At 47.4% G+C, this 27,503-nt stretch overlaps 1 protein-coding gene across 2 annotated transcripts in view; it reads right to left on the reverse strand.

Annotated features, from left to right (window-relative positions):
- Positions 1–6,778: 6,778 nt before the first annotated feature.
- Positions 6,779–27,503, reverse strand: part of LRRC40 (leucine rich repeat containing 40) — a 23,755-nt gene continuing 3,030 nt past the window's right edge. The window contains exons 3-15 of one of the 2 annotated variants that reach the window (XM_018576877.1): positions 26,504–26,577; positions 23,861–23,990; positions 22,777–22,900; positions 21,246–21,388; positions 20,075–20,247; positions 18,388–18,478; positions 17,264–17,302; positions 14,870–14,985; positions 13,938–14,045; positions 10,435–10,545; positions 9,015–9,092; positions 7,643–7,828; positions 6,779–6,892 (exon numbers count right to left, since the gene is read on the reverse strand). In XM_018576877.1, coding sequence (XP_018432379.1) covers positions 6,787–6,892; positions 7,643–7,828; positions 9,015–9,092; positions 10,435–10,545; positions 13,938–14,045; positions 14,870–14,985; positions 17,264–17,302; positions 18,388–18,478; positions 20,075–20,247; positions 21,246–21,388; positions 22,777–22,900; positions 23,861–23,990; positions 26,504–26,577 — 1,479 coding nt within the window. In that variant the 3' untranslated portion in view covers positions 6,779–6,786. Of the gene's footprint in view, positions 6,893–7,642; positions 7,829–9,014; positions 9,093–10,434; positions 10,546–13,937; positions 14,046–14,869; positions 14,986–17,250; positions 17,303–18,387; positions 18,479–20,074; positions 20,248–21,245; positions 21,389–22,776; positions 22,901–23,860; positions 23,991–26,503; positions 26,578–27,503 lie in introns of both variants that reach the window. The other variant, XM_018576876.1, reaches the window with a different exon arrangement.

Genomic DNA, 27,503 nt, shown 5'->3' on the forward strand with positions numbered 1-27,503 from the left:
ATATATAAATATATATATATAAAAATAAAGTCTATTGTACAAAAAAATAAATTGTCAGCTTATTGTACACGTGACTTGTTGCCTGTATTTTGTTAATCATGCATGGTAAAGAGATGGGCTAAAAGGAAGCAGAAAGCATCCGCTTAACCAGGAGTTCCCAAATGTTCTTTAAAGGAGAACTATGAGGTGAGTGCTTTTCAGTCACCTCATAGTTCTAGCCAACCTCTGACAAAGAGACTGTCATAGGTCGGCTCAGTAGATCGGGAGGTGAGCGAACACATACCGGCGTTCACTCACTTCTCGGGGGAGGGGCTGGATTCCCCCCTCCCCGCTCCGTCACGCAGCTGGGCGGATCCCGACATAATTGTCGGGATCCGCTTCAGCTGCGGCGTCTGTTTACCGCGAGCTAATACTGAGCTTAGGGTGACGGGAGGACGCTAGTTTGTGTCCTCCTGTTACCCTAACGAGAACTATGGGGAAAAGCCTTAACCCCATAGTTCTCCTTTAACAATTCACTATCCTTCAGGCCTTAGGGGGGCCGAGTGGGAATAGAAAATGCCCTGTCAGTGAGAGTAAACAATGCTCTCAGGGTTGGTGAGCAGTGGGAGTAGGAAAAATGGCCTAGAGCCTGTAGTCAGTGGAAGGAGAGTTAGTGCTCCATTGTTGGCGACAGTGGGAAGAATAGTACCCCACGGTTGGTGTTGGAGGGAAAAATAGTGCCCCACTGCTGGTCTCATTGGAAGGAATAGAACTCCATCATTGGTGTAAGGAGGAGGAATAGCGTCCCGTTGTTGGTATCAGAGAAGGAATGGTGCCCCATCGTTGGTGTCAGTGGAAGGAATAGAGCCCTGTTGTGAGTGTCAGTAGAAAGAATAGTGCCCCATCGTTGGTGTTAGTGGAAGGAATAGAGCCCCATCGTTGGTGTTAGTGGAAGGAATAGTGCCCCATCGTTGGTGTTAGTGGAAGGAATAGTGCCCCATCGTTGGTGTCAGTGGAAGGAATAGTGCCCAATTGTTGGTGTCAGTGGAAGGAATACTGCCCCATCGTTGGCGTTACTGGAAGGAATAGTGTCCCATCGTTGGTGTCAGTGGAAAGAATAGTGCCCCATCGTTGGCGTTACTGGAAGGAATAGTGTCCCATCGTTGGTGCCAGTGGAAGGAATAGTGCCCCATCGTTGGTGTCAGTGGAAGGAATAGTGCCCCATCATTGGTGTCAGTGGAAGGAATACTGCCCCATCGTTGGTGTCAGTGGAAGGAATTTTGCCCCATCGTTGGTGTCAGCGGGAGGAATAGTGCCCCATCATTGGTATCAGCGGGAGGATAGTGCCCCCTCATTGGTATCAGTGGGAGGAGTAGTGCCCCCTCATTGGTATCAGTGGGAGGAATAGTGCCCCATCATTGGTATCAGTGGGAGGAATAGTGCCGCATCTTGATTGTAATTGGGAGGAATAGCACCCCAATGTTGTTGTCAGTGGGAGGAATAGTACTCTATCATTGGTATCAGTGAACATAGTGCCCCACTATGGTGTTAATGCAAGTATTAATGCTCCATTGTTGGAAGTAGTGAGAGGAATAGCGTCCCATTACTGGTGTCAGTAGGAGAACTAGTGCTCCATCGTTGGCATCAGTGAAAGGAATTACTGGGAGGAATATTGCCCCACCACTGGTGTCAGCCAGACAGAAAAGTGCCCCAAGGGCTGGATAAAGGCAAACAAATGGCCGCAGTTTGGGGAGCAGTGAACTAAGCCAGCACAAAGCACAGTAGAGCCGTTCTAATGCCAAACTCCAGCCAAGACGATTTCCAATTCAGCTGTTGCCCTAGATTGTTCACTTCTCTTGCCTTCTCCAGACTCTTCCCTTCTTTAGTGAATAGCCCTGTAAGTCTTAGTCTATGGTTGTCCCCATAATGATGAGAGTATGAAATGAGATGAGCAGGTTTTAGTAAGGATTTCTCTAACTTCAATTGCCCTCCTGCCCCCATGTCCAAGTAAGAGACCCCCATTAATTGGCTATTTCAGCAGTGCCAGCAAGTATCTTTCCAGGTTACTATCATTTTCTTTGTCCTCATTACACAGGTGTAAAATAAACACTCAATTGTATAGGAGAAATCTTCCATGGCCACCTCTCTAATCCACTATGCTCAGTAACGCCCCACCTAAAAAAAAACTTTTGGGTTCATGGGAGACATATGCACCTCTTCCTACACCCCCACAATGCAATGTTTGGCACCTGACCGACTTATCATTATGTCTGAGTATGGACACATGAGGGAGGGCGTACCTAACCATATGCAGATCCTAAAGTTCAGAAACTTGGCATTTGCACATCATCTCGGAGGGACTGCATTGGCAGGAAAGCACATGAATAGAACATTGTGATATATTCAAAGGATGACTTCCCTAAAAGTAAAGCTGTCCCATAAGTCTGTTTCCCTAGTGTCAGCAAACCAGATATGAGAAATTTGCTATACATATGTTAAACAAACCAAAAACAAGGGAAAAAAAATAAATCCATACTACACACCAATGGGAGTGATCGATCACAAATATGAAGCCGTTTCCAATCTCCCAAACAGCTGTAACAATGCAACAGTGCCATCTACTGGTCACAGAATGCATTCCCACCACAAGCTATGGGGGTGTATTTGTAAATGGTGCAAAATGGTCAGTGTGCTGCGTTATTTTTCTCTCCTTCGTTTGCATCCATTTTGCTTGTGGAGTTTTAAAAGTTACAAAAAACTTAAAGCAGAGCTCCAGCCTAAAATAAGATAAACAATACAGGGATTCCCCCCCACACTGTACTTTTCTGCTGTTCGATGTACTCGGTCTGATGGTCAGGATCACTCATCCCACTTCCTTTGAGCCCAGATGGTCCTAGACCACGGACCGCCAGCTGTGGTGCAACTACAACTGCCGTTAGGGCAGGTTCACGCCACATCCAGATCAGACCAGATTGTTTCCGGACCCAAAATGCATCCTAATGTATCCCTATGCTATTTCTGGCCTCTCTTCACACCAGTGCAGTCCATTCCAGAAAAATACGGCATGTGTCATTTTGTCTGGTCTGGAATGTGCAGGTTCACACCATTTGCCCTTTGGGTACGTTCACACCATATGCAGTGCGTTCCGGTCCGATTCTGGCCAGAACGCACTGCATCCGGCTCACTTTTTTGTCGGGCAGGAGGGGGTGTGGCGGGCCATTAAAGTGAATGGCACCGTAGCCACACCCTCCAGCCGCAATGCGATGGCCCACACGGGATCACAAGGCACATTGTGCATGCGGTCCGATCAAAATGCTGCGAGCACTCTTTTGATCGCACCGGACTGCAGGCACAATGTGCCTTGCGATCCCGTGCGGGTGATCGCATTGCGGCCGGAGGGCGTGGCTACGGTGCCATTCACTTCAATGGCCCGCCACACCTCCTCCAAAAAGTGAGCCGGCCGCAATGCGAGGCAGTGCGTTCTGGCCAGAATCGGGCCAGAATGCACTGCAACTGGTGTGACTGGGCCCTTAGGCATTGCAAGTCTCATCGCAGAGGCATGATGGGATTTGTGGTTATACCTCAGCGGGAGGGCCAGAATTTGTCCTAGACACACCCCTAGCCTGTGACTGGACAGTGAAAAGAGAAGCAGCACAGTGATCACTCATCCCTCCATGACTCTGCTTTCTCTACTGATCAACAAGCTTCTGGTCAGCACATAAACTGATCGGCTCCTTGTACTGCATCAATGCATGAGACAGAGCCGGGCCAAGCGCCAGCAATGTCACATGGGGAATGTCTATAACTCTCCATCAGCTATGACTTGGGGAACTTGCAGATTGTGGCATCTCCAGCTCTGAACAGATCATCAGGGGAGGCGAATAAAGGGGAGTATGTGCTGCTGGGAAGGTGGGCTGACTATAGGTCATAGTATGTAGCCTGCAGGGATTTTATACATTTGCATATTCTTACCTGCTTGTGCTCTGCAGTAAGTTTTGAATCAGTACAGCTAAGTGGGAGTGGCTGCCTGCGATATCACATGACCAGCCCCAGTGTTGCAAAGAGAAAAACTGCATCCCCAACACCCCTGTCTATCCACATAGATCCGTGGCTTGCTGCAGCAAACCAGAAAACACGACACTGGATGCCTGAAATTGTCCATTCAGCACAGCGCAAACATAGGGTGCCAAGCGCATGGGCAGGGAATGCGATTTGATGGGGCGCTCTGCATAAAGAGTACTGTTGCATTAGTTGCAAGGAAGTGGATTTGTTTTGTTTTTTGCAGATTAGAAAGACACAGAGGCTGCAGACGGACAGGAAAAAGTCACTTTTAATGAAATGACAAAATGCCTTGTGAGGAACTTATTGTGTAGAACAAGTTGTGTAGTATTTATTGTGTAGATTGTAACATTTCTGTAACCAAAGTGGAAGGTTTCCATTACATTTCCTGGAAATTTTTATTCTTACTGGAGCTGGTTTAGGTCACGGCCTGCAAAATAAATCCTAACCCCGGGCCCATCAAAGGGGAACACCGATACAGAAGAGACACTTCACTGAATTCATTTTTATACGCTGAATATCCTGGAGCACGTCATCCCTCCCGAAAGGGTCTGTCCACCCTAAAATTATATTCCAATTAGAGAGCCTAGAGCAGGGGGTAACCAAAATGTGGCCCTCCAGCTGTTGTGGAACTACAAGTCCCATGAGGCATTGCAAGACTGAGAGCCACAGGTATGACTCCCAGAGGTAGGTGCAGGATTTGTAGTTTTACCACAGCTGGAGGGCTGACGTTTGCCTACCCCGATTCTCCAAATTATCTCCTCGCTTCTAAGTCCTAGTGACTACCGTGGTGAGATCTCCCTGCTACAAACCCAGGCTCTATTTCTGCCCACCTTGGAGTTCACACCTGCTACAAAAAGTCTCACTCCTCCTACTGCATAATAGATAATATAATGAGAAGGAAGGGATCACTTTGTAATGGACACGGCAGGTGAGCAGGCCTCGTTATTTAAAGCTGAACTCCGGGGAACTGTTCCTTGCAGTGGGGCTTCCCCTGCACCGCAAGGGGTCACATGCTCATTTTTGCCTAAGGTACCAGGAAAAAGGACTTTTACTTACCTTATCCCTCCCTCCCTTGGCAGCTAGTGGTTTATGTTAAAAAATCTGAGGGTTTAATGTCACTTTAAAGACTTTAAGCCCAGTGCAGTTAAATACCCGAGAGGATCGTGCATAGAAAATACTGTCAGCCCGATAAACTATTAGTGGCGAAGAGCGAGGTACTGCGAGTGGAAAATTGAATGCGAAAACAGTCGCCAAATGATCTATTCTGTCGCAGTGACCACAGTGCATACAGAATCCTGCACCACCTACTGCTTGGGGCATCAATGCGCCTATGCTATGTGTATATACTAGGGATGCACCGATATCAGTATTTCGGTATCGAGCACCGATTTATTTTGTGGGAGGGCGGGGAATTGCCGATACCGAATGTCCCATTAACCACTTCAAGACCAGGTGTTTAGACCCCACGCCGCTCAGATCTAGAGAGCTCGGGCCGGCCGTTTTTTTACTACGGCCGGCCCGGAGGTGGTTAAGGAAGCCAGGTGGCGTGTAAAGACTCACCACCCGGCTTCCTAGTTAGCATGGAAGCCGTCCCCTTGCTTCTAGTCACTAGGTGACGGGAAAGCATGGAGCCGGCTTTCTGGCCAATCAGGAAGACGGGCGCTGTGTAATGACTCGTCGCATGGCTTCCTGATGGCCGGGCAGCCGGCTCCATACTCCCTCGTCTTCAATCGCTGCCCGGCTTCCTGATACTGGAAGTATCGGGCTAGGCATCGGAGCATTCGGGCGAGCACTCGTATTTGCCCGAATACTCGGCATCGGCACCAGTATCGGTGCATCCCTAGTATACACAATACATGCAATCTTTTTCAGGTTTCAGGCATGTTCCCATTTCTGACGCATGTTACATTCCACAGGAACATGCTTTGCACGCATTTTTTATTTGTCGCCCTTGTATAAATGATGCAACCTGCGCTATTTTACGCTGCCGATAGTTTGCCAGGCCCTGGTTGTCAAGAGGGTAGACCTACGGGCAATCAAATTCCCTACCTGAGAAAGGATACACATAGCACTCTAAAAGCCACAAAGCACAGTAAGCAGGCTTAGAAAAATGTGGTCTCATTAAACACCAACCAGTACCCACTATGTAGTGGTATGGGCACCAAGGCAAGTGTTATACTGGACTCCAGTTCCCTTGGTGAGCACAACCCCTCTGTGTGCCCCTCTGTAAGCAGAATGGGCTTATCGCTGATGTTTTAGATGGCAGAGGGATGCTACAGGAGTCCAGCAGTGACATTTCTAGGTGTGTCCCCAGTGCTTGGTAAAATGACCGAATGCAAGGGCCACCATGGGGAAAGACGTGCCAAGACTGTTGCATCCCTGGCCAGCACATCCACTCAAGCCCACTCGGCATTACGCTGAGCTATCAGTGGGGCAGGAAGCCAGTGTAGGGACAGGTTCTCTTTATTTGGTTTCAGGTTGTCACAAGATGTAAACATTGTAACCTAAAGTGAACTCCTGAAAAACTTTAGTGTTTGCCGTTATAGGAAACATTGCAGGTACAATAAGGTTCCCCGGCATTTGGTAAAGATTGTATCTCGCCATGCGTCAGATATAAATTGCGAGCTCGGCGCCGTGTCAGTAATGATAACAAATTATGGCAATGAAAAAAAAAAATTCTGTATTCCAGCACCGTGTGAGATCCGGACACCGCCATGAAGTAGCCGCGACCGTTCCTCTTCACTATCAAGTGGCAATGCGGCTCCGGAGATACTCCAGAATAGCGGCTGTTCCCTTGGCCAATATGGCCGCCCGCGGCGTTCTGAACGGGTTTCCTTCCAGATGGAGAGCTCTGTGGACAAGCAATAAACACCAAGGATAAGAAACGTCACATGACTTCACACTGCAGATATAACATCTGATCACTTAAGGTTCTCACAATGTGCATTAGAAGCTGCAGCAAGTCAGATAGAGGCCGCCTCATTTCCTGGCTGGAGGAGCCTGATTGTCCCTGGCCCGCCCCTTTCATCCATTGGATTTCACTTCTTCAGTCATTAAGGCTCAGCATCACATGTGGGCATTAACTATGCACATACTGCCTGCCTGGGAACACCCATTCCTCCAGAGTGACATCCACCCATGACATTTGCATAACTCCTCCCAAGAGCCAGCCCACTGCTTGTAGAAGGGCTAAGGGCTCTTTAGAAGAGTACCGAGGCACTGGTGGGAGGGGCTGGCAGGGGGCTGTACATAGCTTCCTGAAAACATCACAGCACCCCTGCCGGCCCCTCCCACCAGCCTTGATCTGCCTGCATTACATACAGAAGCCCAGAGACCCAGTGATGATATCACCTGGTCTACAATAAAGTATGTAAATGGAAACGTTTTATTTATCATTGTCATTAGCATGTTGATGAGGGGGGGGGGGGACTAAAGGAAGGCGAAATATAAGCAGATTAAACTTCAGCTTTAGTACTTACCTCTCCGGAATCATTTCACCGTGAAGGTTGGCGGGCTGAGATCACAGACATGGAAATCTTTCAGGTGCCCCAGGCTTAGCTTTAATCAGGCTACCAGCAAATGTGACTCAGTGGCCCCTCACCTTAAGTTCTCACAGTTCCCCAGGGCTGGCGGGATCTGCAGGAGGTCATTGTTCTGGAGGTCCAGGGTGGACAGCTTGGTCAGTTTAATCAGCTTCTCGGGATCTATGGATCCAATCTGATTGGTGCTAATGAGAATCGTCTCTATCGTAGGAATCCGGTACAGAACCTCTGGGAAAGTTTTAAACCTGAGAACAGAGGAGTAAGAGAGGCCATGACACACAAGAATACAACGTTCAGGCAAGGCTTCATAGACTGCTACTCTCAATCTGCCATACAACTACAAGTCTCAACCGGCTCACTTTGGAGGTGCTGGGACTGGTAGATTCGAAAATACTGCATTATGTTCACTTGATGAGCCGAGGAGCACGGCATACCGGCATACCAGTATCCTATGCTCCTTAGCTCCATCTAGAGGCCATTATGCAATATTTTCCAATTATTACATCCAACTTACATTAAAAATAATTTGCACCGAGCGAATGCTCGCAGAGATTTGCAGGGCAAATGGCTCTGCGACTTGTTCATAAATAGACCCCGAAATGTCTGCAGAGATGATGAGCATATATAATTTCTAAAATGTAGGGCTGCAACAAGTAATCGATTATAAATCGATAATGAAAATCGTTGCCAACTATTTTCATTATCAATTAGTTGGGGGGGAGAACGGGAGAGAAAGAGGGGGTAGGAGAGAGAGAGGGGGAGCGGGAGAGAAAGAGAGGGGGAGCGAGAGTTTTTTTTTAAGTACAACCAATCGATTAATTGAAAAAATATTCGGGCAACTAATCGATTTTGAAAATAATCGTTAGTTGCAGCCCAACTAAAATGTACATGTTGTATATAAAAGCATGCAAACACACTGACAGTATCATTCACATTGCAGGGACTCTCTTTTCACCCACCGGCTTCTGTGTCACTACAGGAGACAATAGTGGCCTAGTGACCGGTGGGTGGAACCACAGAGCGCAGTGCAGAACACAGCATCTGCCACAGCCAGGGGCATCTGTAGTCGGTGCTGGGGCACATTCCTTGAGTACCCAAGCGAAAGTGTCCCCTCTTCATGGTCTGTGAACTAGATCAGCAGTACAGGTTGCAGGTCCTGCTCTTTTTGCAGGACCTCCCTCCAGCAGAAGCCTCCAAGGCAGCCGCCTCTTCTGCCTACCCCTCCGCCCGGCCCTGTTCATAGCTCTGCAAGAGAGTGAAGGCCAGAGTCACCACCCAGCAGGCGGGTGAGGATTATTAAACTTCTTTTACAGACTGCTTGAAGATTCATTATTTTCTACTATTATAAAGACTTATTGCTTTATACCAATAATTAAATCCTCAGGTGCCATACATTGACAATTCATCCTGCTGGTAATACATATCACTGACCTGTTAAAAGAAAGGATGATAGATTGTAGTCGTGTCAAAGCTTCCAGCTCATCAGGGAGTGAAGACAAAAAGTTATTCCTGCATTAAGAGAAGTACATTTAGTGAATGTCTCCCAAATCAAAGATACTGAGAGGTTACACATTGTGATGACAAAACAACGTCTACAGGTTCTGTTAAGAAGAACACAGGTATGGGCAGATGATTTGCTAAAGGATATCTAAACTCAAGCAGCTGACCTCATTTGCTGCCAAATGAAACCTATTAATCACTTCAATAATCATCCAATGGAAGGCTCTTACCCATTTGCTTAGCTAAATACAGGTGGTGATTTTGTTTTTTGGCCAGGCCGTGAATATTACTGCTTACCAGTCTTTAGATGAAAGGGCTGCATTTGTTTTCTTTTCCTTTTCACTTTATTTGTACCCGGCTGTCCTGCCTGTGACTCTTCCTGTCAACTTCCTCACTCTCTGCGCTGTATCTATGGAGGACCAGTGTTGTCACCCTGAGCTGCTTTCCTGATTTGGACTACAAACACTGTCAGAGGTCATATACCAATGCCGACTCAATTAGCTATTGGCTATAAAATCTCACTGGGAGATATCAGGCAAAACAGCATGAAAGGGGAAATCCCACCCAACAGTCTATTGTATTCTGACAGCAAAGGGTGTGTTATTGTCAGCACTCCCCAAACAGTGACTGCAGCCAACTGACTGTTTGGCCATACATTTTCGGACCGGCTCCTTTAATAAAAGTTAAAGGAGAACCATAAGATGAGTGATTTTCACTCATCCTCATAGTTCGAGCCGACGTGCGACAATGAAACTGTCACACGTCGGCTCAATAGATCGGGAAGTGAGCGAACGCATACCGTCGCTCGCTCACTTCTCAATCATTTTCCAGCAGAGAGCGGTGACTGACAGTCACCGCTCCCCGCGGCCCTCTCTGATCCTCTAGCGCTGACTGGAGAAACGGACGGGGGAGGGGGCGGGCACAGCTGGCTCTGCCGCTAGATAGGCAGAGCCAGCTGTCATTCACAAAGCAGGGTAGATTTCGACAGCATTGTCAGGATCCATCCCGGCTGCGGCAGTCTCAGTATACCGCGAGCTGAAGCTTGATATATACAGAGCTTTGGGTCACGGGAGGAGGTTAGTATATGTCCTCCCGTGACCCTTAAGAGAACTATAGGGAAAAACGCTTACCCCATAGTTCTCTTTTAATTGAAAAATTGACTTTGGTCCAATGGACGGGTCCCCACTGGCCCACACACTGCTTGAATTACAAACAAGCAGTATATAAAGCTCGAAATAAAAGCCGTGTAGGGGCAGCTTTACAGAACTCTGTTACTCTGTGCTATCGTTTTGGCAGGTTACCTATTTACAGAGAATTTGAGACCTTGTTCATTAATAGAGAAGTAACTGACCTCATATCCAGATGTTTTAATTTCAGTAGCATGCACAGGTTCAGGGTGATTGCTGGGATTTTATTGAAGCCCAGGTTGGCGTCGCACACAGATTCTTTCAATTCTACGATCCTGCGAGAAAAATTCAATGCAATAAAAAGAATAAAAATCTTTCCAGCAGTACTGTGTAAAATAGTAGAATTTAGCCACAAGAGTCCACCTAAAAGAAAATAAAGAAGTGGCTGCCTGCAAGCTGAAACAGCCGAAAGCTTCCTTTATCTCTAAGGAACTATGAAGGAGCCCCTGGTCTGCCCACTTAGTGCCCATTAAGAGGTGGTGGTCTTGTTCTTGGTGTTAGACCTTACATAAGTGAGGGCACAGCTACACACACGGTCACTGATAAATGGCACCAATTACCTTTGTGTAACCTCTGTTGACATACTATCCAACTGTAGCGGTAACTTGGCACAACTGGGCAACACTGTGGCTCAGTGGTTAGTACCCTGGTCTTGCTGCCCTAGGGACCCAAGTTCAATGTCCAGCAGAGCTACTATGTTCCTGGCGTATGTTCTTTCTTCCTGTTTAAAAATGGTTTCTTCCCCCAAGCCAAAAAACATACAGGCATGTAAAGGTGCCTGAGCTGTACGAGCCAATGCAATACTTGCATCTCCCGGTGCTCCCCAAAGTGCCACCAGGGGTCGTTAGTGAACCTTGGAAGGGGGTCTGTCCTTTGGAGTGAGTGAGCCAACAGGTCAAATTCATTCTGAAAGCAGCAACGGAGTGCAGAAATCGAAGACGGACAGCCCCGTGTGAGCTCGGAGTCGATCCGGATCCGATTCAGATTTTACATAATTCTGAGATATCTTCATTCCCATGTGACAGTGTTTGGCCAATCATCAATTTAGAATCAGCACTGAAATTAGTTACATGATCTTCCATACCTGGAACTAGGAATGCACCGATACCAATACTAGTATCGGTATCTGTGCCCATACCGCGTATTTGGCCGAGTACTCGCCCAAATGCTCTGATACCTTCTCCAATACTGAAACTTCTGGACAGAGGAAGATTTCCTCTGACTGGCAGTGCGGAAGGGGAACATGTAGCTGGCTTCCCGGGCAATCAGGACCAGTAATGACCCACCTTCCAGCTTCCTGATTGGCCAAAAAGCTGGCTCCTTGCTGATTGGCTGGAAAGCCGGCTTTCTGGCCAATCAGCAATGGACAATCACAATCGAGCCAGCCAACCAACATGGAGTAGGCATCCCGGGCAATCAGGAAGCCGGGTGGCATGTCATTACCCACCTCCTGGACTCCCGATTGCCCGGGAAGCCAGCTCCATGCCACTGGAAGCACCGGTATCGGTACTGGAGAGTACCTGAAAGCAAAATATCGGTACTCGTATTTCGATACCAAAAAAAAACAAAACAGTATCGGTGCATCCCTACCAGGAACTATTAGGTGATGGAGGGAAGCAAAGCCAAAGTGGGGTAAGGGGTATTAAAGAGAACCTGTCGCTTTGCCCTGCAGGTGGTCCAGGAGGCTCTCTAGCCGACACTTCAGGAAGTGTGGATGTTGCTGTAGAATGGTCACAAAAAGTACATTTACTGAACACATAGCTCACATGACTGTAGCAGGCAGCATTTCTCTAAGCCACCATTCACACCAGCCTGTCCACGCTCTCTGTGATCTCAGTTGAAAAAGACCGGTGGCCCATTGATGTCAGCGCTTTGTTAAAACTTTATTGTTCTGGACATATACACAGTAGCCCCACCTGGGACCTTCTCACTTTGACGTGCAAGTGCAGGACCAGGTGGTGACAGGGCTTCTTTAAGAAATATTACAGTAACTCATGTCTGCCTTTGAATCTCAGTATGGCCGGAGCGTTCAGCGCCTTCATCTCACTGGAGACGGGACACCGCTATTTCAATTGACGAAACAGAGTGAACTCACACGTGCGCAGGAGATGCCTCGTGGAAAGCACTTACAGTGAATTACGGTAAGTAGAAATAATTTAAAATTCCCCTTGAGGGCTCTTCAACAGGCAGACGCTCGGCGTGAAAGTGCCGGGAAATTACACCGGCTTCCCTCGGTGCTTGTAAAGATCTCAGATCATCATCTGCTATAAGTCTACAATTTACAAACAACTGACTCATCCATTCTGAATACAGGAAGGGGGGTGCAAAGGTTCCCAAAGCTGGAGCAAAGGGCCCTTCACCCCTAGGAGTGTTTGACAGGACACATAAAAAAAACACATGGACATGTCCAGTTTCTCTCTTAAAAAAGGTCAACTCCGACCTTCCCTTCAGTCTTGTACAGTTGTACCGGCTTCTCTCCTGGACTGAAATGGTTTACTCTGATTTCACTGCACACTGTGAGCTTCTCGCAATGTGCATTAGACACATGTAGGTAGGGATGCACCAGAAACCAATACTGATAAGCCGGCTCCATCGCGGGCTTCCCGGCGGCGTGTAATGACTCACTGCCCGGCTTCCTGATTTGTCAGGAAGCTGGGCGGCGAATCATTACCCGCCCCCATAATTGGCAGGAAAGCCGGCCCCATGCTCCCTCGCCACATGTAGGTGTTACCTAGGACGGTCTGCATGAAAATGCAGCCTGTCTCGGAACGCCCACGCCTCCAGAGTGACACCCATCCATCGAGGCATTCTGATATTTGCATTACCGCTACCAAGAGTCAGTGCACTGCTTGCATCAGGGCTGACAGTTCTTAAGGGAAGTACTGAGGGTACCAGCGTTTTAATTCAGTCATGGAGGTTCAGCATCACATCTAGGTGTTACCTAGGATGGTCTGAATGCAAATAAAGTCAGCCTAGAATTTTTAAATAAACCTTTCCATTTTCATTACATACCCAATTTTAGAACCAATGATGTCATCAATGGGTCTCTATGCAAAGCAGGCAGATCATAGCTGGTGGGAGGGGCCAGCAGGGTGCTTCCTGAAAACATCACAGCACCCTGCTTTAGCACTCCAGGAGCCCTTCAGCCCTGATGAAAGCAGTGGGCTGGCTCCTTGGAGGAGCTATTCAAATATCAAAATGCCTTGATGGGTGGATGTCAGTCTGAAGGAGTAGGCGTTCCTAGGCAGGTTGCATTTGCCTGCAGATCACCCTAGGTAACTCCTACATGTGATGCTGAGCATCTATGATCGGAAGACTTGAAATCCAATGAATGAAAAGGGTCAGGCTGGAGAGGAAAGTGCATCCCCCAGCCAGGAAATGAGGTGGGCTCTATCTGACTTGCTTCAGCTCTATCTGACTTGCTGCGTTTTCTAATGCACATTATGAGGAGCTCGCAGTGTGCAGTGACATCAGAGGAAGCAATTTCAGTCCAGGAAAGAAGCCGGTACAACTGTGCAAGACTAAAAAGAAGGTTGGAGTTCAGCTTTATTAAAATTTCAAAAAAATGCCACACATTCCCTTTAACACACAAACAAGTGGATCTTGCTTCTTCAGAGCAAATGAAGCATTGCTATTCTTACGTATATATAAATAAAGAAGAGCTTACCTTGGGGGAACCTCGGCCAGTTGATTTTTGCTGAAATTTAGTGTTGAGACGGGGCAGGAGCCAATAGCATCGAAAATGGCATCTGGAATGGTGGTGGCCTGCTTGTTACTAGAAAAACCCGGAGTACAAATGAAAATCTGACAACTGAATCGCTCAAAGTGAACAAGAAAAACACGAACATGTGCAATGAAGGAAAAGGTCTGCTCTGCTCACAGCACATTGGAGGGTCTTACAATAGTCAAGGAAGGATAAAATGGGGGCATGCAAAAGCATATCAGCTTTGACATCCCTGATGAAGGGACAGATACATGAAGTAGTATTGAGGAAGATTTCTGCCCTGATGAAGGGACCCTGGGTGGTCCCGAAACGTTGGATTATTTGATATGTGTGACGTTTAATCCAAATAAATGGATATTTTTTGTATTTCATTTACGGAGTGCTGGTGATTTCTATCATTCATTGACTGCTGTGCACTGCGCCATCCGGCATTGTCACTGCGAGCACCACTGTTTCCACTTGGCCCGGGAGCGCTGTGAGAAGTGCAGGGGGACCTATCGTTTTCTGGTATTGAGGAAGAGACAACGGGAGGGTCAATAAAACATAAAGTCAGCTTCTCTGTACAGTTGGCAAAGCGCTGTGTAAATTGTTGGCACTATATAAATACCGGTGATAATAAAATAAATACCTGCCCGGAGTTAAGCTTTTATAAAATGTGAATACAAAAAGGTAGAGAGGGACAGAGCAGATTGGAGGTAGAAGGACAGGGATGTTTTGGTCTTTCTCATGCAAGTCTACTGTAAGGACTTTAGGCTATAAAAGGGACTGATATGAATGATGCTGAGGTCACAATATGGGGCTCCGTAGTATATGCCGATACAATATACATCCAAAGAATGTTTGTAGCAATGTAAATGACGAGGAATAAGCTCTACCTATACTCCAAGGTCTTCAGTGTAGACAATGCATGTGCATTAACCAGGGAGTCGCTCGGGAGCGTCATAGCCGTGACCACAGGACTTGTGTTTTCTTCATTCTTTGAATCTGAAATGTTTTTATACATTTAATATATTTTCAGTAAAAAATAAAATCGACATCACCACTGGCATCTACACGCACAAAACCATCTCCACAATTCCGACTAAATGTAAAAAGCGTAATTTATAAACTCACATAGATTTAAAATTGCGTGTGCATGTGACACAACACAAAATCCAGACAAGCAAAGCTGAAAAAAGAGACACAGAATGGATTGATCATGTGACAAATTGCTAGTTGGGATTTTTTGCTGTATTTAGTCACCACGCCTTTGCCAGTTGCATTCCCCCATTGCTTACCCAATGTACATTTTCCATTCTTCAATTGGAAATTCAGAGTTAGGACTTACCGGTAACTCTATTTCCATTAGTCTTCCAGGACAGCATCACGAGATGGAATCTCCTCCCCCACACACAGGAAACACGTCACTTAATCTGTTTAAAAGACCCTCCTCTCCTCCACTCCCTCAATCATCACGAGAACCGAAAGTGGAGGAGAGGAGGGTCTTTTAAACAGATTAAGTGACGTGTTTCCTGTGTGTGGGGGAGGAGATTCCATCTCGTGATGCTGTCCTGGAAGACGTTATGGGAAATCCAGGTCTAAGTGGGAGTGTTACTTCGGCCCTCCCCGATGTGTTTACCAGTCGCTATTCGTGGATGGCGAACCACTGATTACGAATAAAGATTTGCTCCTGTGCCACAGAATGTGTGTTGCTTTAGAGCAGCCCATTCATGTGCATGGATTGCCTAAGGCAACACAATGGACCAAAGTTGCAGCATTTTCGGGACAGCAAGCGCAGTCTAGGCAAGGGTGACCTCATCCTGCTTTCGGACAGATCTCGGAGAATGTTGAGCAGCCCAATTCTAGCAAGAAGGCAGTGCAGCCCAATGGTCCCAAGGTTTGGGCTATTCAACATTCTCTAAGATGTGGCCGGAAGCAGGATGACGTCACCCTCGCCTTGGCGCCGCTGTAGAAGTCAGAGAAAGGCAAGTATATGTTATCTACCGCCCCACCAATCCCTTCCAAGATGTGGCCGGAAGCAGGATGACGTCACCCTCTCCTAGGCACTGCAGAAGAAGTCGGGGAAAAGCACATATGTTATCCACTCCCCCAACCTCTTCCAAGATGTGGCCAGAAGCAGGATGAAGTCACCCTCTCCTAGGCACTGCAGAAGAAGTCAGGGAAAGGCATGTATGTTATCTACCGCACCCCCAACCCCTTCCAAGATGTGGCCGGAAGCAGGATGACGTCACCCTCTCCTAGGCACTGCAGAAGAAGTCAGGGAAAGGCATGTATGTTATCCACTCCACCAACCCCTTCCAAGATGTGGCCGGAAGCAGGATGACGTCACCCTCTCCTAGGCACTGCAGAAGAAGTCAGGGAAAGGCATGTATGTTATCTACCGCACCCCCAACCCCTTCCAAGATGTGGCCGGAAGCAGGATGACGTCACCCTCTCCTAGGCACTGCAGAAGAAGTCAGGGAAAGGCATGTATGTTATCCACTCCACCAACCCCTTCCAAGATGTGGCCGGAAGCAGGATGACGTCACCCTCTCCTAGGCACTGCAGAAGAAGTCAGGGAAAGGCACGTATGTTATGTAACCACCACCAACACCACAGGAACTTTTATGCAGTGTTTTAGCAAGGGGAGGGGGGCAACTTGAAGAAGCAGACCTTGCCCCTGAAGTAGAAGGACCGATTTAACAATTTTTTAGGCACTTAGTGTCTTTGCATTGCACATAACTCTCATCTCACCGACACAACTACAAGAATGTGCATCAATGTCTTTTTTAAGTAACGTTAATGGCCTTAGAAGTTCTCCAGTTCTGTGCTGCATCTTTGCAGCGGTGCAGTAGCCAGAGCCTGGGCAATATGCTGAAAACACAACCATGTTCTACACGTCCAAGGGCAGGAGTGGGCAACTCCGGCCCTCCAGCTGTGCTTTTACTACAAATACCAACATGCCTCTGGGAGTCGTGCCTGTAACTGTCAGTCCTGCAATGCCTCATGGGATTTGTAGTTCTACAACAGCTAGAGGGCCGAAGTTACCCACCCCTGACCTAAGGAGACAACACTGCTCCTGCAGAGGCACAGACCTAATCAGCGTTGTCACCCTAGGACAAAAAGTCTTAGACACAGGCCAAAACAGAGGAGTAAGATCACCTTGAAAAGCAATCAGGATTGTTTTTTGGGGAAGTCTGCGCATTTATGAAAAATTTCCAAGAGTAACCTCAGAGCCCAGATATAAAATATTAAACAAAGAGGAAAAATAGATTACCTGGAACTTGTATTCTGCTTCTTAAATACTTTAGAAGTTCCTGAGTGCCTTTCTAAAGGGACAAAAAATATAGATAGTTAAAGCAGAACACCGGGCAAATGTTTTTTATTAACCCTTGAAGAGGGACTACCCCAGCACTGCAAGGGTTAACTGCTCATTTGTGTCTACGGACTAAAATAAAATAAAATAGTTACACTCCCCCGATCGTCAAAGCTGGCTTGCTCTTAGACCAGTTCTTCCACCTCACTCACCCTGCAGTGGTCTAAGGATCCTCGAGTCATCACGTCCAATACACTTTGTATTGGATGTGAGGTCCCCGAGGGACATATCATGGCTGCAGCATATGAGGCAAGAGGCTGAAGGGAGCGATGTAACAGCCAGCCAGCTCCGAGGTTTAGGAGAGTATAACTAAGTTTTTAGACAAAAATGAGCATTTAACCCTTGCAGTATGAGGGGTAGTCCTACTGAAGGGGTTAATAAAATTGTTTCCCTGTGTTGTCCTTTATACTTCTAAGACATTTCCGTATTGTCTTCCAGCCGTGAAGTTCTCGGATTCAAGTGAACCTGTCATTTTTCGAGGGACATGCACCAAACGCACCTTAGTCGATTCCAATTTCTCCAAGTGGTGGACTGTAAAGCACAGGTTCACTTTGAAGGCTAAGTCCACCTTAGTAAATTCAGCAACGCTGATCCCATGTGAATGTTACTATTCTTTTGCAATGAAGTCTGCAGAGCATTGCATCCGAGATCAGAGCAAAGCTTCCCAAGCTCAGGACCAAACGGAGGTATGGGCCTGGCTGGAGGAAGGAAGGCTGAACTATAGTGTGGTAAGGGAAGATGGATTGGTGTTGCACTCTGCACAGGTCCCATCTGCCGCGGTGGAAGATGCGACTTCTAGTAATATCATGTAAACAATAACAAACCTGGATGATGTGGCTGTGTGGGCTCCATCTGCACTAAATTTTGTTTTAAAAGGATTCCCCCTGATGATGCATCATCCCATGTTTCAGGTAAAGGGGGGGGGGGGCGGTTTGGGTTTTTGGGATGATGTATGCACCCATGCTATATGACGTGAGGTATAAAAACGTGGACTTTAAGCAGTAGGACCTCAGCGAGTGCATCGCGCCAATTACTCACATTCAGTACATCCCTACGAATCCCTCTCAGCGGATTACCCTCCAGCTGTAAGGATTTCAATTTCGGAAGATTTCCCAGGGTGTTCGGCAAACTGAAAATGGAAAAACAAAAAGTTATTTAAGTGCAACTGAGGACAAAACTTTTGCTAGTCTTGGGTAAGTGAGAGAGGGATTAGAACATCGGTCAGGTTTTTTTTATCATTATCTGTGTCCCCGTTAGGGAGATTAACCCTCTCTATTTGTCTCGGTGACCATTATCACTGAAATGGAATAAAATCCCAAATTTTGGGTTTTCATTACAACAGCAAGAGATAGGTTATCTTCCAATGGGGGAAACTATTTCTGTTGATCACCAGGGATTTTCCCTCGCATTCTGTTGTGGCTATCGGACAGGAAGTGAAGGGAAATCTCCCCAATGGGGCATAGAGCTGACAGGGGTTATAACTCTGCCTTACTCTGTCCAAAACTAAAAAAAAACAAAAACATAAAACTTTTTGGCATAAGTTTCTATTTTAACGTATAATACGCAAACAGAAAGGACACCTGATAATCCTAGTGCTCTGTATAGGTGTGAGAGAGGTTCTATAGGGAATGTATAGCACACAGATGAATGATGACCGCTGCTGAGTGATTGCATACCCTGGCCCAAGACAGTTACTCCTGATAAGGTGGTTGTAAAAATGGAAGGGCAAGTGGGGGGAGAGAAAATGACCTTGGGATGAAAAAGAAAAAGCGAGCGAAAGAGCGAGCGAGAGAGAAAGAAAGAGCGAGCGAGAAAGAAAGAACGAAAGCGAGAAAGAAAGAAGGAGCAAGAAAGAAAGAAGGAAAAAGAGCGGGAAAGAAAGAAAAGGAGCGGGAAAGAAAGAAAAGGAGCGGGAAAGAAAGAAATGGAGCGATAAAGAAATGAAGAAAAAAAGAGCGGGAAAGAAAGAAAGGAAGAAAAAGAGCGGGAAAGAAAGAAGGAGAGAGAAAGAAAGAAAAAGAGCGGGAAAGAAAGAAATGACCTTCAGTGTTGCATTTGTCAGCTATTGAGAAGAGTGAAGCTGTCTAGTGATGCTGCATTATAGACACCGTTGTGCTTGGAATACGTCTCACCTGCCTAGGTGAGAAAATGACCTTGTGATGAAAAAGAAAAAACAAGCGAGAGAAAGAGCGAGCGAGAAAGAGAGAGCGTAAGCGAGAAAGAAAGAAAAGAAAGAAAGGAGCGAGAAAGAAAGAAAGAAAGGAAGGAGCGAGAAAGAAAGAAGGAGCGAGAAAGAAAGAAGGAGCGAGAAAGAAAGAAGGAGCGAGAAAGAAAGAAAGAAAGAAAGAAAGAAAGAAAGGAGCGGGAAAGAAAGAAAAGGAGCGAGAAAAAAAAGGAGGGAGAAAGAAAAGGAGCGAGAAAGAAAAGGAGCGAGAAAGAAAAGGAGCGAGAAAGAAAAGGAGCGAGAAAGAAAAGGAGCGAGAAAGAAAAGGAGCGAGAAAGAAAAGGAGCGAGAAAGAAAGAAAAAGAGCGAGAAAGAAAGAAAAAGAGCGAGAAAGAAAGAAAGAAAAAGAGCGGCAAGAGAGAGAAGAAACGAGAAAGATAGAAAAAAAAAGCGGGAAAGAAAGAAATGACCTTCAGTGTTGCATTTGTCAGCTATTGAGAAGAGTGAAGCTGTCTAGTGATGCTGCATTATAGACACCGTTGTGCCTGGAATACGTCTCACCTGCCTAGGTCATTATTGGCGAGATCGAGCCTCTCCAGTCCTGTCAGCAGCGTTATCTCATCCGGTAAGCTCTTCAGCTTGTTATCCCGCAGCTCGAGGGTACAGAGGGAAGTGAGGTGCGTCAGGTGCTGGGCGCTCACTGTGTTTATCTGGTTGTTCCCAACATGCAGATCCTGAGAACAAAGTTCAAGTATCGGCTCACATTCACATACACGGATGACATACAATCAAGGAAGCTGTTTTACTGCCAAAGTATCCACATTTCTGCCCATCCAGTCCTGGGGTTTAAAAAGCTCTGCCACAAAGCACAGCCAGTAGGTGGACACCACTTTCTTGGTTACAGTAAACTCCAGGCAGATATAAAAGATACAGGGTAATGAAGCTCTGTATTCCGTAAGTGTGTGTGTGTGTGTGTGTGTGTGTGTGTGTGTGTGTGTGTGTGTATGTACACACACACATATACACACACACAATATATGTATTGCAATCAGTGTAAGTGATATCATCCTCATGCAATCCTCTGCACACCTAAACTCAGAGAGATGAGCTTATCAGTTTGCTGCTTCTCCTTTCAGAGTCCATTCGCAGGGTGGGGGAGGGAGTAGACCTGTGTTACTAAAACAGGGCTCTGCTATGTGGCAGAGCTGTGTAAATCTCAGGACAGGCTGCAGATAAATGTGAATCCTTTGGTAGGTTAAACAGTTCCCACGTATGCATTATGTCTGTGTATTTAGCTGGTTGGCTGGAGTTCAGGTTAGGAAATGCAGTGGTGTCATCTCCTCTCATCCTGTCTGCTGCCTAGAAAGTGAAAGAGCAGCAGCAGACTGACAAGGCCATCTCTCTGCTCGCTCCGTTCTCTCCTCCTGTCAATTTGCTTCGTGTCAGAACATCTGTATCTGAAATTCCAATTCAGGTACCTCTATCATTTTTCGCTGATCCACTCCTGCGATGTACTGGGCAGTGTGGCCAATTGGCTGTTACAATGTGTGCCAGGCAGTGCGGAGGTTCTGGGTTTAAATCCCATCACGCACTGCATCTGTATGATGTTTGTGTTGGTAACTACAAGTTCTCTGAGCTCCTCTGATGAAGGGATTGATGTGAATGGGTTACATGTACCGCAGAACACGTCAGATCTACACAAATACAGGAAAGAATCCATTCAGGGCCTTACTTTGAGTAGTTTGCAGTTGGGCAGCTGTGGCAGGAAGGTCAGCTTGTTCTGCCTCAGGAACAGCTGCTCCAGGCAGTCCATACCAGCCAGGGAAGGAGGGATGTCTTCCAGCAGGTTGGAGGTGCAGTCCAGCTGACGGAGACCTAGAGGAGTCCGCAAGAGACAGGTTACACTTTATGGCCAAACACCCGACCACCAGATCTACCTATATTGCCAGATCCCAGGAGCCAGGTCGTCAATGCTGCTTCAAAATTACAGCTGCCGCCTAACTGGTGAGGTTTTCCCTAGTTGTTGTCAATGGAGCTGGCTCTGAAATCCATATTGATTTGTAGAGGTGCACCGAAATTAAAATTTCAAAACCGAAAAAAAATATAAAAGTCAGGCCGAAACTGAAAGTTTTTGTTTTTTTTCCTAAATTATATAAAATTTTTATTAAATATTTTTATTTTTTACTTTACGTTTAGGGGCTTTGGGGGAAATATTCGGGGTCTAAACAGACCCCTGATAATTCCCTTTTAAAATAGAAAAAGAGATTGAGAACACGGAGCCCTCAATCTCTTTTTTTTGCATTCCCCCGTTATAAATGAACAGGAATCTTCTATGCTGAGTGTTCCTGTTCATTCATAACTTGTGGACAGAGTATGTTTACTATAACCACAATCATGAATGAACAGGAAGTGATGTAGAGCACTTCCTGTTCATTCCTAATTGGGGATTCAGTCCTCAATTATTTAAACAGTCAGCGATCACTGACTGCTTGTACTCATTCTTCATCCTGGATCGGCTGTCATAGGAGGCTGAGTGAGCGGTGCGGGGAGGAGAGCTCGGTCTCCTCTGACAGGCGACTTCTCCCCTGCACCCCCGGCTGTCTCCGCCCCCCCACACCGGTACTCTCCCGATCTGTCACAGGAGGCTGGGCGAGGCAGGAGGAGAGCTCAGCCTCCTGCGACAGCAAAACGAAGAAATAATGTCACCAGCACACCATAGTAGTAAAGCAATAGTCCATTCAATAGCACATTGCCATTCGATGCAAGCGCTTTTCGGGGCCTCAGGGGGTCCCCTTCATCAGGCTCAGAAGGGGACCCCGAGGCCCCGAAAGGGCTTGCATCGCATGACAATGTGCCATTAAATGGACTATTGCTTTACTACTATGGTGTGCTGGTGACATTATTTCTTTGTTTATGGTATACACGGTGCCGTCCGTGGTCACTACGAGTACCCACCCATACGGGTTCCTTCCGGTAAGGAGTGCAGCAAGACCTCTGGTTCTTAGCAATGACAGCTGTCACCACCCACACACCTGATCTGTGACAGGAGGCTTAGCGGTGCAGGGGGGAGAGATGGCGGCCGCTCACAGCGCTCGCCTCCCGCACTGCTCAACCTCCTGCGACAGTTCTCTCCTCCCCGCTGGGACACAGAGCAGCGCCCAGCGGGGAGAAGAGAAACCAGGGATGCGCCGTGTGCCCGATGAGCCTCATGCAAATAAAAGGAAAATATTTATATCAGGTAAAAATGAAAGATTCCATCTTACTCTTCATGCGGCTGATCTCTGGAGGAAGGACCTTCAGCTTGTTGTTGGATAGGTTGAGCCGGGTGAGGTTGGTCAGGGCACCAAGGCAGCTGGAGACACTCCTTAGGTTGTTATTGGAGAAGTCCTGCAATAATAATGTCCTGTTAAAGGGAAACTATAGCACATTTTATATAAGGGGTTCGTTCACACCATCTGCATTGAGCTGTATTGATCCGTAGAGATCAGAGCAGGCTTAATACAGGGGCACAGATAAAACCATAGGGTTCTAAGTGCCCTAGCGTTGACCTGGGCTGATCAATACATCTCTAATAGTCTATGTTTCACCACACTCCAGACTGAAATCCCAATCTAATAAGATGGGTGCTGGTATGACCTGCGGATAGCGCCGCGTAAATCCACATGTATAAGTAGTCACGCACACACCAGAGTCCAACGTGCTAAACGCCTTTATCCAGACGCTAAACATACATGGTGGCACTAGGGGACAGCAACGTATTGTAACGGTTAGTGGTCCCTTCATCAGGCAAACATAGAGACCGATACATCAATGGTCAATACATCTCAACACACATGGTGTGCGTGTGTCTGTTAATACCACAACGCTGCTGCAGAGACTTGAATAATGTGCCATTTTGTGACACTTCAATAAAAATGTTTTAAAAAAAGCAAAACAGTGTTATGCATTGTAATAATGCATCGCACGACCCCTTGTACAGCAGCACCCAGACTAGAAGGGCAAGGGGAAGAGTAATGAGCACATTCTGCATCTCCTTCACTGTCCAGTCACAGGCAGGAGGTGATCTGGCTGTATTGCTAAACTGTAGCAGAGAAGTTCAGAGGTCACCAACCTAACTGTGCTGTCTGACAAGGCTCTATGAATCTCAGGACTGGATGGACGGGACCCAGAAAAAGACATCTCCTCCTCCAGTGCAGAGCGGTAAAGTCCACGGGGTTGGAACAGCATATCTTTTTTGCGTCCCCCAGTGAAGGTTTGTAAAACAACCCCTATGCAGGGTATGTATAGTTTATCAGTTTGCCTGAAGTGAAGCGTTAACTGATCTTTCCATCGTTATACGGAGCTTACCAGTTCCTCCAGAGCGATCAGCTGTCCCAGGGAGTTCGGTACCTCCTCCAATTGGTTGTGATGGAGAAGAAGATTCTTGATGTTCTGTAGCTGTGCTAGCTCTTCGGGAAGACTCTTCAGCTTATTGTGACTAATCATCAGAGACAAATACAGAAAACTGGAAGTCACAACGTCAAAAAACACAACAAACCAACTTCAAATCTTGTAAACAAAGCTTAAAGGCCAACTCAGGGCTCTGCACTCTCCCCTTTAACCCTACCCCCCCACCCCAATAGTTTTCCCCCATGGCTGTGTTTCTTTGCTTGTCTTTGTTTTTATACTTACCTTTTGTAAAGTCTTCTGGACGGTCACTACAGGGTCCACTGTTTGCTTCTTCTTGTGGCTGGGTGATGCTTACTGATGCAGAGAGCGCTACTCTCCCCACCATAAACTACACTGTAATGGAAGGCGGTGCTGTGATGACACCCGGCATTCACTGTAGCGTCCTCAACCTTCCGATAGGGTAACCCTAGCTGTCATTCAATCTGGAAGACTGAGGGCATCTTGTGGCCAAGAAGAGGTACTGCGGGGGGGGGATACTGCCTGAAAAGTTTAGCCCGAGAACCTTCAGGGCCGTGTCACACGGTGTTCACTTTGGAGCTTGATTGTCCCTCCCTCGCCGACTGGAAAAGTGAGGCAGTGCTCTCTCACCAGCGACTTTGCAGCGTTTTCAACAGTAAGGGAGCAATGCCTCACTGCCAGAAAAGAAGCAACACATAGAAGGCAGGGATGTGCAATCCGGTCACTGGGGAATTCTCACGAGCAACAGAATTGCTATTTGTGTCACGGCCCCTAATGTCTTATTAAACCCTCATTGCTATTTAGAAGCATTTTGCCCCAAAATCTTACATTCCCCCCCAAATTTGTACAGCCAGCCCTATTCGTGCGGCACTTACCCAAACTTGTTCATTGACCGAATACTGGATCAGGAAGCGCTCACAGGATTGATTGGCCCAAACTGGATCCTGATGATGATGATTCCTCCCAGCCAGCTAATAAGGCACATGCGTGCCCGGTGTAATATTATCAGCTGACCTCCTGCATTGAGGCTGCATGCTCCATGATTCCTCCCACCCAGCTAATAAGGCACATGCGTGCCCGGTGTAATATTATCAGCTGACCTCCTGCATTGAGGCTGCATGCTCCATGATTCCTCCCACCCAGCTAATAAGGCACATGCGTGCCCGGTGTAATATTATCAGCTGACCTCCTGCATTGAGGCTGCATGCTCCATGATTCCTCCCACCCAGCTAATAAGGCACATGCGTGCCCGGTGTAATATTATCAGCTGACCTCCTGCATTGAGGCTGCATGCTCCATGATTCCTCCCACCCAGCTAATAAGGCACATGCGTGCCCGGTGTAATACTATCAGCTGACCTCCTGCATCTGGACTATATGTCCCATAATTCCTCCTCCCCAGCCCATAATGCACATGCATTTCCTACTGTAGTCCTATCAGGTGGCTTCTTGCATCAGCACTGCATGTCCCATGATTCCTCCTGCCTGCTCTAGTCCTATCAGGTGGCCTGCACCCAGCGCATCACCTGCTGTAATAAAGCTTCAGCTGGTCCCTCCTCTGATCTTTCGTAGTCCCTCACAGGAGCACACGTGTCTGGTTGTCACCCGGGAGACCCAACATGGAAGCATAGGCGGAAATATCACGGGCCTAGGTATTGTGGCAAGATTGTGCTGCAAACACCGGCTGCAGACACAACAAAAGAAGTTCACAAGATATGGTGCTACACATAGGGATTTCCCAATACCGCATTTTTTAAGACCAAGTACTGTCCCTCATGTACTTGCCGATACCATTTACCGATACTTTTTCTTAAAGGGCCATGTGACATGTTTTTCTAAGACACAGACTGATGATTTTAGGGCAGTTTCTCACCAGAACTGAATACACGTCCCCACAGCAGAACACGTGTCCCCACAGCAGAACACGTGTCCCCACAGCAGAATAGCATTTTGCTTTGGGAACATGTGTTCTGAGAACACATGTCCTCTCACCAGGCTCTGTGCCGATCTCACCCAGGCGACGTGGGCATTTGTAGTGGCTCTGCAGGCACTCCACCTCACAGGCGATACCGGAACCCGGCCTCCCCTACTGCCGGCCCAGTCCTCCCCGTCGGTGTGCGGAAGGAAACCCCCAGCTTCTAGACCTGGGGCAGTAGTTCCGCCCTCGGGGCTGTCCATGGTTGTGCCTGCGCTGGGAAGGAGGAGATAAAGAACCAGACAGGCACTGCCATGGACAGCTATCTGCAGGTCGCCAGCAGGCTACCGAGGTCCCCAGAAGCGCGGGAACTCGCACTGCTGCTTCTGTCTGAACATTTAAAGAGCCGGTAATGGCCTTAAGAATTGGGGCATTTTCACTGGCATCGGCACCGGGACATCCTCAGCTACACATACTAAGAGGCGCACGTATCACATTGTGGGATGCAACAGGTGTGGTGAGCCCGAGCTTCATCATGATGAATAATGGGAGATTTCTATACCCGGGGGGGGGGGGTTAGAATCATACCACTGATCTGCCCCTCGGGCTGCCTCCTATCACAACAGATGTGCCATGGGAGCGGCAGGATTTATGGGGGATGGGCCATACCTGATATTCAGCCTCTGAAGGTTCACCAGCTCCCCGATCGCGCTGGGAAGTTCCGAAATCTGATTGTCATGAACCTACAAACACAAAACAGAAGATTAGCTTTCCGTACACCTGTCTAAAGATAACCAGAACCAGACGCTCAGATCCAAAAGGTAAGGACCGGCGGCTACACGTGGCAAAAAATTCCAACACTGGTAACTTGATTCATTCAGATACCATGAATAGAGCGTAACCGTCCAGGAACTCCTGCGCCGACGCGTTCCACCCTGGACCTAACTGTAGGGGACAGTCGGAGTGCATAGAGTGCAGCTGGTCTTTTGCTTTGGATTTGTGACCTCTGTGGGGCATAGAAGGCTCCCTGCTGGCGCCCAGCACCCGATCTTCCATGAGGGGGACCCGTAAACAAGGCTCGGGAGCAGCGTACCCCGAATAATTTGGGTGATGGTGGAATGGCAGCCCACCGTTATTGCAAAAGCCTCCAAAACCGGTGACAACAGCAGACCATGTCTGTGCAATGAATGGAAGCACCGCCATATGTAGTCTACATTGGGAGAGGGGGTGACAGGGTGGCTACACAGGAGAACAGGGACACAGGAACTCTATAGGGTTGTCACTCTATAACAGGAAAAGTCAAGGCATTTCAATGAATGAGTTCACATTTCCTTTTATTGCTCTCGGTATCCTCACCGGGGGCAATCCAGTTCCGTGTATTCCTAAGGAGGAGCCACAACACAGCCAATGACATTGTCACTATCCCCCTGAGGATTCTCCATGGGAATGTATGGACAATGCACTCCAAAAATAGGGAAACAGGAAGTCTAGCTTGCAGCAATGCACTGAGTGTCAGTGGGACAGGAAGTGAGGAGAAATCTCCCCAAAGAGAAGAACAGCAATAAAGACCTGACAGAGGCTCCAACCTTTCCACATTCTACCCATAAATAAAAAGTTGGATCACAGAAAGTCAGGGGTGTGGGGGGGGGGGGGGGGGGGGCGCGGGGGG

The sequence above is a fragment of the Nanorana parkeri genome, unplaced genomic scaffold, assembly GCF_000935625.1.
Source record: "Nanorana parkeri isolate BGI_ZX_2015 unplaced genomic scaffold, ASM93562v1 scaffold79, whole genome shotgun sequence".
NCBI classification, from domain to species: domain Eukaryota; kingdom Metazoa; phylum Chordata; class Amphibia; order Anura; family Dicroglossidae; genus Nanorana; species Nanorana parkeri.